Source organism: Emiliania huxleyi (assembly GCF_000372725.1).
Source record: "Emiliania huxleyi CCMP1516 unplaced genomic scaffold EMIHUscaffold_232, whole genome shotgun sequence".
Taxonomy (NCBI): domain Eukaryota; phylum Haptophyta; order Isochrysidales; family Noelaerhabdaceae; genus Emiliania; species Emiliania huxleyi.
In genome coordinates this window covers 23,915-33,257 of record NW_005200317.1, presented here as the reverse complement: position 1 = coordinate 33,257, position 9,343 = coordinate 23,915, and the positions used below count along the sequence as shown (strand labels likewise).

At 63.8% G+C, this 9,343-nt stretch overlaps 3 protein-coding genes across 3 annotated transcripts in view; 1 reads left to right on the top strand and 2 right to left on the bottom strand.

The window, feature by feature from the left end:
• Positions 1–3,355, bottom strand: part of EMIHUDRAFT_114830 (hypothetical protein) — a gene marked incomplete at both ends in the record, with an annotated part of 10,428 nt that extends 7,073 nt beyond the window's left edge. The window contains 6 exons of the mRNA XM_005779305.1: positions 250–289; positions 656–807; positions 1,420–1,773; positions 2,126–2,271; positions 2,438–2,810; positions 3,023–3,355. Coding sequence (XP_005779362.1) covers positions 250–289; positions 656–807; positions 1,420–1,773; positions 2,126–2,271; positions 2,438–2,810; positions 3,023–3,355 — 1,398 coding nt within the window. The remainder of the gene's footprint in view (positions 1–249; positions 290–655; positions 808–1,419; positions 1,774–2,125; positions 2,272–2,437; positions 2,811–3,022) is intronic.
• A 2,496-nt stretch (positions 3,356–5,851) lies between these two features.
• On the bottom strand, positions 5,852–8,077 carry EMIHUDRAFT_114829 (hypothetical protein; the record flags this gene model as incomplete). Its single annotated transcript, XM_005779304.1, has 2 exons — positions 5,852–6,844; positions 7,058–8,077. The coding sequence occupies 2 exons, from the start codon at positions 8,075–8,077 to the stop codon at positions 5,852–5,854; spliced, it is 2,013 nt and encodes a 670-aa protein (XP_005779361.1).
• A 231-nt stretch (positions 8,078–8,308) lies between these two features.
• Positions 8,309–9,343, top strand: part of EMIHUDRAFT_114828 (hypothetical protein) — a gene marked incomplete at both ends in the record, with an annotated part of 8,249 nt that continues 7,214 nt past the window's right edge. Inside the window, 2 exons of the mRNA XM_005779303.1 lie at positions 8,309–8,875; positions 8,981–9,103. Of these exons, the coding sequence (XP_005779360.1) occupies positions 8,309–8,875; positions 8,981–9,103 (690 nt within the window). The remainder of the gene's footprint in view (positions 8,876–8,980; positions 9,104–9,343) is intronic.

Sequence of the window (9,343 nt, the reverse complement as noted above, 5' to 3'; positions counted from 1 at the left end):
GATTCGTAGTCTGAAAGAGTTGTTGAGGTGTGGGGAGGTGTGGGGAGAGAGGGGGAGGTATGGGGAGGTATGGGGAGAGATGGGGAGGTGTGGGGAGGTGTGGGGAGAGATGGGGAGGTGTGGGGAGGTGTGGGGAGAGATGGGGAGGTGCGGGGAGGTGTGGGGAGAGAGGGGGAGATCTGTTCAGCGCGAGCAGCTCGTGCCTGTCGCGCGCCCATGCAGGCAGCCGCGCCAGCGCGTTGCAGCCACCGCCGCCGACTCCGACAAGCGTGATGGAGGCGGGGCCGTCCTGCAGGAGAAACGAACTAATCATTAATGATGAACCCCCTGCGACCAGCGTGGCGGGAGGCGGGGCCATCCTCGTCGCACTGCACAAGCAAGCTGGCGGCGTCCTGCACGGCGTGCACGGCGCCTGACCACGCAATGAGATGACTGGCTGATGATGCAGCAGCAAGCTGGCGGCGTCTTGCACGGCGTGCACGGCGCCTGATCACGCAATGAGATGACTGGCTGATGATGCAGCAGCAAGCTGGCGGCGTCTTGCACGGCGTGCACGGCGCCTGATCACGCAATGAGATGACTGGCTGATGATGCAGCAGCAAGCTGGCGGCGTCCTGCACGGCGTGCACGGCGCCTGATCACGCAATGAGATGACTGGCTGATGATGCAGCAGCAAACTGGCGGCGTCTTGCACGGCGTGCACGGCGCCTGATCACGCAATGAGATGACTGGCTGATGATGCAGCAGCAAACTGGCGGCGTCTTGCACGGCGTGCACGGCGCCGGCGGAGGGCGCGGCTAGCGCGACCTATTCTCAGCAGAATAGGGTCAATAAGAGCGACAAGAACGGCATAGCAGCATAGCGGCTAGCGCGACCTATTCAGGCGGGATACGAATGCGGTCAATAAGAGCGACAAGAACGGCATAGCAGCATAGCGGCTAGCGCGACCTATTCAGGCGGTGATACGAATGCGGTCAATAAGAGCGACAAGAACGGCATAGCAGCATAGCGGCTAGCGCGACCTATTCAGGCGGTGATACGAATGCGGTCAATAAGAGCGACAATCACGGCATAGCAGCATAGCGGCTAGGGCGAGGCCGGAGTGACGACTGGCTCCGACATGCCACATCTCCCGATATCTCCCCATATCTCCCCATATCTCCCCATATCTCCGGCTAGGGCGAGGCCGGAGTGACGACTGGCTCCGACATGCCGCATCTCCCCGTATCTCCCCATATCTCCCCCTATCTCCGGCTAGCGAGACCGGAGTGACGACTGGCTCCGACATGCCGCATCTCCCCATATCTCCCCATATCTCCCCCTATCTCCGGCTAGCGTAACCGGAGTGACGACTGGCTCCGACATGCCGCATCTCCCCATATCTCCCCCTATCTCCCCCTATCTCCGGCTAGCGTCGACCGGAGTGACGACTGGCTCCGACGGCGGCGTGAAGGCGGGGACAACGCCGTTGACGCCGACCACGTGAACGCCGTTCACACCTCCGCTGTTGCCGTTCACAGCGCCGTTGGCAGCGCCGTTGGCAGCGCCGTTGGCGGCGCCGATGGCAGCGCCGTTGGCAGCAGCGCCGTTGGCAGCGCCGTTGGCAGCGCCGTTGGCAGCAGCGCCGTTAACCCCGTTGGCAGCACCGCCGTTGCCGTTGCTCTGCTGGCTAGGAGCGTGCTGGGGCGGCCGGGAGGAGGCGGCGGCGCGGGCGGCGCTGGAGGCGGCGCGCTGGTCCGCCGGCGGCGAGATGGCGCGGCCGTCGACTCGGACCTGGTAGAGTGGCATTAATTAATTATTATTATTATTATTATTATTATTATTATTATTATTATTATTATTATTATTATTATTATTATTATTATTACTCGGGCCTGGTAGATTGGTATTAATAAATTAAAAATTAATTAATTTATTATTATTATCATTATTATTATTATTATTATTATCGGGCCTGGTAGATTGGCGGCGGCGGCGCCGCCGCGCCGTTCCGCCGCCCCGCCACGAGGTCGGATAATAATAATATTAATAATAATGATAATAATAATAAATTAATTAATTTTAAATTTATTACTACCAATCAACCAGGCACGAGTAATATCAACGCTTATCGATACTCGCACACCATAACACCGTTAACACCGTTGGCACCGATGATGCCGTTAGCGCCAGTCGCCCCGTTGGCCCCGTTGGCCCCAACCCGCCCGTTGGCGCCGTTTGCGCCATTCAGCCCGCCGGCGCCATTCGCGCCGTTAACACCGTTCGCTCCGCCTGGAGACGTGTCGTGGGCGTGTCGTGGACGTGTCGTGGGCGTGTCGTGGACGTGTCACGGAAATGTCACGAAAGTGTCTCGGAGGTGTCTCAGAAGCGCCCGGAAGTGTCTCGGAAGTGTCTCGGAAACGTCTCTTGGGAGTGTCTCGGAGGTGTCGCTTCGCACCTCGGTACCCGCCCGCGCCGGCCGAGATGATGGAGTAAGCGTCGGAGGCGGGAGGCGGGGAGGGGGGGAAGGGGGGAGGGCGAGGCGGCGGAGGAGGGGGAGGGTAGTCGAGGGGAGGCAGCGAGGGCGGGACGGCGGTGGTGGTGACGTCGGAGAAGGAAGACGACGCCCCGCCCCCTCGCTGCTGCTGCTGCTGATCCATCTGATGCTGCTGCTCCAGCTGCTCCAGCTGCTCCATCTGCTCCAGCTGCTCCAGCTGCTCCATCTGCAGCTGCTGCGGCTGCTGCGGCTGCGGCTGCTGCTGCTGCGCCAGCTGCTGCTGCTCCAGCTGTTGCTGTTGCTGCTGCTGCTGATGCTGTTGCTGCTGCTGCGCCTGGCGGCGGGAGTGGCGGGGGAGCAGGTGGGTGGGGCGGGGGAGAGGGGGGGGCGGGTTTTGGGGGGCGCAAACAAACGGTGGGAGAGGGAGAGGGAGAGGGAGAGGGAGAGGGAGAGGGAGAGGGAGAGGGAGAGAGAGGCGTGGGCGGCGCGTCTCGGCGCCTGGCCGTCGGCGAACGCGCCCGCCGTCGACTCCAGCTCCGTCCGCACGTGCTGCGCCGCCTTCCCCGCCCACTGCACCGAAGCGAGCACGACCGAAGCGGTCGCGGGCACGGCGCGCAGGATCGGAGGGAGGATGTCGAGGCCGGTGTTTCCGAGCCTGCGAATCCGCTCCATCAGGAGCTGCACCTCCTCCTCCCCGTCGTCCTCCCCGCGCCGCTCCCGCGCCGGCGGCTCTGGCGCACACAGCTGCACGGCGCCGACGCGGCGTGCCGGAGACAGCGCCGGCGTGGGGCCGGCGCACGCGCGCGGCGCCCACGAGGAGGGCCCCGCCCCGGCGGGGCTGAACGCGAGGGCCGCAGCCTGGCTCAGGTGGGCCGGCATTCGGGCCGGTGCGACGGTGCGAGCGCTCAGGACTGTCGACAGCCTGCCAGCGCGCGGCGGGTAGACTTAGAAGAGAGAAATCGCCTTGGGAGAAATCTGCCAAAACACCGGCTGTGATTCTGTGTGAGCTCTATGTCGTGATCTGCTAACAACATACTCAAGAAAACGCATAACCGCCTTGTCATCACGTCATCAGCGATCTCCCTCGACACGTCATCAACGCGATTCGCGGCAGCTCCGACGCGAGCCCCCCAAGGCAGCCTGGGTGAGAGAGAGAGAGAGAGAGGGAGAGAGAGAGAGAGAGATCTTTGTACCCTGGTGTGCGGGGGTCATGCGAAAGGTGCGTCACGGCTACACCGCCCCGACTCCCCCGACAGCGGCCTCGGCCTCTGCTGTGAGTCCGAGCCGCATTCCGACGACAACCCCGACGACAGCCCCGGCGTCATCGTGTCCGACGCATGCCAGCTCGCCGGTCGTGGGTCCATAGCGTCAGGAACGCCGGGACAGCGCGCCGTGCAGATCAATGGCTGGAAGGCTGTCAGTCGACGAGCTCGAGCTGATCATGCAGTTGGCGTGCAACACTCTCGAGGAAACGCTGTGCAGCGGCAACATGGGGCGTGATCATCGTGGACGCATGCAAAGCCGACGCTTGCAAGGCGTTACTAACTCAAGACGTTGCTTCAAGCGGTAATGTCGAGAACCGACATCTGGAATGTCATCGCCGCGCTCATCCTGATCCCACTCGCATTGCAGTTCACGGACCCCGACGAGAGCAAGCAAGCGGGTCTCGGAAGCTCCCCTCGTGGGCCAGGAGCCAACCCCTCGCCCTTGCCTCGGAACCGTGTGTTGATCCGAGCCGAGGTGTGTGCTTGCCGGTCGGTGGCCGCGACGCGGTTGGCATTGTGATGGAGGTTGGACCGGCTGGCATTGTGACGAAGGCATGGTTTGGAAGGCGCGGGAAAGCTTACCCGGGTCGTCCTCTGAGCCTGGTCGTCGGCGCCGCGATGCAACAGCGGCGCATTCGACGTCGTCAGCGCGCTGCCCCGCGTTGAGCCCTGCCGCACGTAGCGACGGCCGCAGGTTGGCCCGGTGCAGCGCGCCCTGGCGGCAGACTGAAGAACGGTCACGAGAAGTGTGTGATGTGCGGTGCGGGGTGTGAGGGGGCAGCGTCTTTGTGTGTGCGTGCGCGCCGCCGCCGCTCGCGAGCATAGGCTCGTGAGTTGAATTGCCCGCTGCCTGCCCTGTGCGAGAGAGGAAGAGGTTAGGTCGGCCTTGTGAGCTTCATCGGCGCGCGGGGCGTCTGGGAGTGTGTCGTCGTGAGGTGGGTTTCGTGACCGGTCAGCGCCTTAGCCCTTACTTACCTGTTGCTGGTCCACGAGCCGGCCACGGGTGCGGGTATGTATGTATGTAGGAAGACGGGCACGGCTAGAGAGGAGAGAGAGACCGCTCCCACTCCCAGTATAAGCAGTGCTGGCCATTTACTGGTATAGCCCCCCAGAACAATCAAACACTCTACGGCCAAAACAATCAAATGGTGGTAATATTTACCACGACTTCTGAAGCAAAATCTGACTAAAATCGGATAAATCGGCAAAATACCGGGTATTTTGCGGGTATACCCGGTATTTTGCCAATTTGGCTAGGGCAAACCCCCTCTCTCCCCCTAGGTGCTGCACTGGACGTCCATAGAAGGCGCGCGGCAGAGGCGGGAGGGAGGCGGGGAGAATCTAGCTCGCTCTGGCAGGGAGGCAAGGGTGTGATAGAGTGTTAGGGTGAGAACAGGCGGAGCGTGTGTGCCTGGACGCGATTGGGAGGGCACTTGTGACGAGGCATGGTTAGGCGAGTGGCAGTCGCTGGTGCGGACTTGCTGAGTCGTGTGTGCTCCTTTTTGCTTGCTAAGACTGGAACAATTTTTTTTACCGCTCTCTGCTCATACCATACCACTCCGCAGGAGAATCAAATAAGTGGTAAATATCACTCTTTTACCAGTAAATGGCCATCACTGCCAGTAAGCTAAAAGTACACCGCGGGCTACAAACGCCTTTACTGCCGCGAGTGGCCCCTCCGACGGCAGCGACGTCGGTGGGGACGGGGGCGGAGATGAGCCAAGTGACGGCGAGGGCGAGGGCGACGATGGCGACGGCAACGTGAGGAGGGAGATAGGAATGCGCAGCCTCTGGTCAAACATCCCCATCGTGTAGTAATGCCATACCATGCCTGCCGCGCAAGGCTTGACGCCCGGGCGCTCTTGCTGTCTCACCTTCCGACTTGCGATAGTAAAATGGACGCACGTTTATACCCCTTCTTATGAAAAAGAATTTCGTCTGCAAAAAAGCAAGTGCACGTGTAGTATGGCCCGTTCGTACCGCGTCCCGTCTGTGCCCCCGAAGAGTGTTTGTCCCTAAGAACAGTACCTTGGGCCAGAGTAGTCCGGGCCTGCTTCCTGCTGAAGCAGCTCCCTCTCGCTATCGCCCCTAAGTTGAGTGAGGCTCTACTCTACACGCGCATTCGGCCGCTCTCAAACACACGGCGAAACCCTCGACCAAGTGCGCGCACGAGCGGGGTCGACCAGGGAAGCAAGGTCACCTGCAGCACCGCAAAGCCATGCCCCAGCTGCGGCCCGTGCTTCGCCTCGAGCGCCTCCAGCAGTGCCGCCTGGCCCGCGAGGCCCATCCGATTAAATGGGGCGTTCACATGACACCTCTGACCCGCAGCCGGGAGGGCAGCCGCGAGTGCCATCGCGCCATCGGCACCCACGTCGCAGCCCCACACGTCTAGCGAACGCGACGGCTTGCCCATCGCGAGCGTCGTTGCTAGCGCCGCGGCTCCGTTGTCGCCGATGGGCGTCCAGCTGACGTTGAGCAAATGCAGCGTCGGCGCCACACCGCGACGGAACACGTCGCAGAGCGCGACGACACCACGCGCGCCGTAGCGGTTTACCGCAATGGAGAGGTTCTTAAGCGCCGGGAGCGCGCCGTCCTCGAGCCCCGCCGCAAGCTCCGTCATGCCCTCGTCGTCGAGGCGATTCCCAAGTACAACGAGGGTCCGGAGGCTCTCGCAATAGTTTAGCGCCTCCGCCAGCAGCGCCGGGCTAGTCCACGCGTCGCCACGCAAGAGCGGCAGCCCATAGTAGTCGAGCTTCTTGACCGTGCCCAGCACGGCCTTCGCCGTCTTTTCGTAGAGCGCGAGCACGGCCTCCGAGTCCGCGCCGTTGGTGAAGCGGCAAGCGGCGAGCAGCGTCGCCATGCGCTTCGGAGTCGTCGGGAGCCGCCGCTGAGCGCCGCCGTCGTCGCTGGCGACGTCGATGACGAGCTTCCACTTGGCAAGTACCGGCGAGGAAGGCTTTGCGCCCAGCTCTGCGGAGCACCGCTCGAATGTCGTCCAGCCGCGAGTATCGTAGGTCCGGCTCCGGTCAAAGCCGGCGGGCAGCTCGTCGGGCAGCTGCGTGAGGAGCACAACCGTGATCGAGGCGTGCGCGTACCAGAGGTCCTAATGCCAATGTGCCGTGGTGCTGAGGGGGAGAGGTGCAAGTTTCGTTCTCACGGACGGTCTCGCGGGGGGGAGGGGGGGGGGGGGGGGAGCGTGCTCACCATCGTGTTGTCCAGCATGCGAGCAAAGGCGGCATTCTCCTCCCCAATCCGGCTTTCCCTGTACGACAGCCTCTCGGCAAATAGCGCCGGATCCCTCTGGTAGCCCGAGCACCAGTCCAGAAACACCCCCTGCGCGGGCGAGGAAGGGAGTGGCGCCGAGGAAGGGAGCGGCGGTGGGGGCAAGGCGGGGGAGGAAGCTCGCCATGTCCGAGAAGCCGTAGGCGCGGCACGCGCCGAGCAGGCCGCGCCCGCCGTAGAGGCCCCGCAGCTTGCGGCAGAGCAGCTGGAGCTGGCGGCCCTCTCGATCCGGATGCGCCGCCTCGAGCCAGCAATAGGAGATGGAGACGATCGGGAGCAGCCCGTCAGGATTGCGCTTGCGGCCGAAAAAGCTCGCGAGCAAGCCGAGAATGGACGAGGGGGAGGGCTCCTTGCTGAGGCGCACAAAGGCCTCCTCCAGTCCAGCGCGATCGAGGCCGCGCCTGGCGCCTTCCTCAATCCGCCTCAGCTGAGCAGAGCTCAAGAAGGCCTCCTCTGGCAAGCTCTGCCGCCGCGGCAGCACGTCGCCCCGCTCTGCCAGCGCCATGAGCCAGTTCAGACTGACCAGCCTCACATCTCCCGGCTGGACCTTGTCGCCGTCGCCCTCGAGGGCAGCCCAGACGGAGTCGTGCTCGCGGTAGCGGGCGCCGTCGTTGGTGTTTGGCGAGGATTGTTCGCGATGCTCGGCCTGAGCCGACGCCGAGCTGACAAAGCCGGCCGGATGGCCGGCCTCGGTGTCGGGGAGCGGTGGCTGGCGGTCGATGGCAAACCTTGAGGCGCTTCGGCAGAGGCTGTAGACGGCGAGGATGAGGGGGTTCCGGAGGAATAGAAGCTCGATCAGTAAAGTCGCTGCGAATAAGACGGCTACCGGCAGGTCAATAAAGAGCACCATCGGAATCAGAAACGAAAGGCTTCGCCAGGCGAGGAGGGCGGGAGGCACGCCGAACGCAGTGTCGGAGCTGCAGACGCCGAGCGCAATGAATGGCGCGATGACGGGAACATAAAGGAATGGGAGCATAATCAGAGTTACTGCGGGCCAGAACACGAAGGCTAAGAGGGTCTCAACGCACGAGCGCAGCAGGATGGCGGCCGTCATGGAGCAAGGCAGAAGGCGGCGGTTTGGCGGCGGCGATCGAGGCGCGGCGAGGCGCCGTTCACAGCGTTCGCGCGTCGGGCGTGTCCGCGACCGGCGGGGCGGGCCGGCGGGGCGGGCCAGGATGCGAGTATCCAACTGCCATTGCCGCGAATTCTTTTGTTTGTGCCGCGACTCATTAAAAAACCAAAGGCGCCAACCTACAACCTACCGCCACGCTGCGTCCCATTGGCAATGCTCATCGGTCTCCGCTTCGACGCCACGCTGCCCGTGCGGCACCGGCAGCAGCTTGCGGCGGTCCCTCCGCCTCTCCTCAACGAGCAAGCAACCTGCGCCGAACTCGCCGCCTGGATCGCCTCTGTCGCCGGCGTCGGCGTCGGCGGGTTGCCGGTCCTGTCCCTCGGTGGGCTGGTGGCGCCGCCGTCGCTTCCGGCGGCGCCCTTCCTCGCCCGCGCCGACGCGAGGGACCTCCTCATCGACGTCCATCCTCCGGACGACAACCTCTCGCTCCCAGCTGCGGCTGCCGCCTCCGCCGCCGCCGTCGCCGCCGTCGCCACCGCCGCCACCGCCGCCGGCGCCGGCGCCGAGGCTTCGCCGCAGGTGTCCGCGACGGCGGCGGCGTCGTCCAAGCGTGCGCGCCGCTCGTCGGCCGACGCCGCCGACGCGGGCGGAGCCTCAAAGGCCGCAGCCAAGGAGGAGCGGCGGAGGGCGCGCCGCCGGGAAAAGGAGGAGAAGGAGGCGAGGGAGGCGAGGGAGGCGAGGGAGGAGGCGAGGGGTCCGCCGCAGGGTCGCCGGCGTGTGGTGTGAAGGGGTCTCTTCACAGCTGCCGACGTGAACAGGCGAGAGGACGCGGGCAGAGGACTGGAGGTGTGAACGGCGTCTCTTCACACCTGCAGCTGTGAACAGGCGCGCTCACTCGCTGCGGCGGCGGCGCCTCCTCCTCCTCCTCCTCCTCCTCCTCCAACGCCGCTCGAGGCGCCGCCGCCGCTAGAGCGACCCTCGTTTGCAGTTACGGCGAATCTCGGGGAAGTCTCGGGGAAGTCTCGGGGAAATCTCGGGGAAATCTCGGGGAAATCTCGGGGGAGATCTCGGCTGATTGCTGCGCAGGAGCGGCCTCCTCGCGTCACGGTCCGATCTCAACAAATCTCCCGCCATGGCCGCCCTGCCGTCTTCACACCTCCACCGCTGTGAACAGGAGCAGCAATCTCCTCGAATCTCCCCACACCCCCGGATATCGAAGTTAAACGTGAACCGCTGTGAACAGGGTCA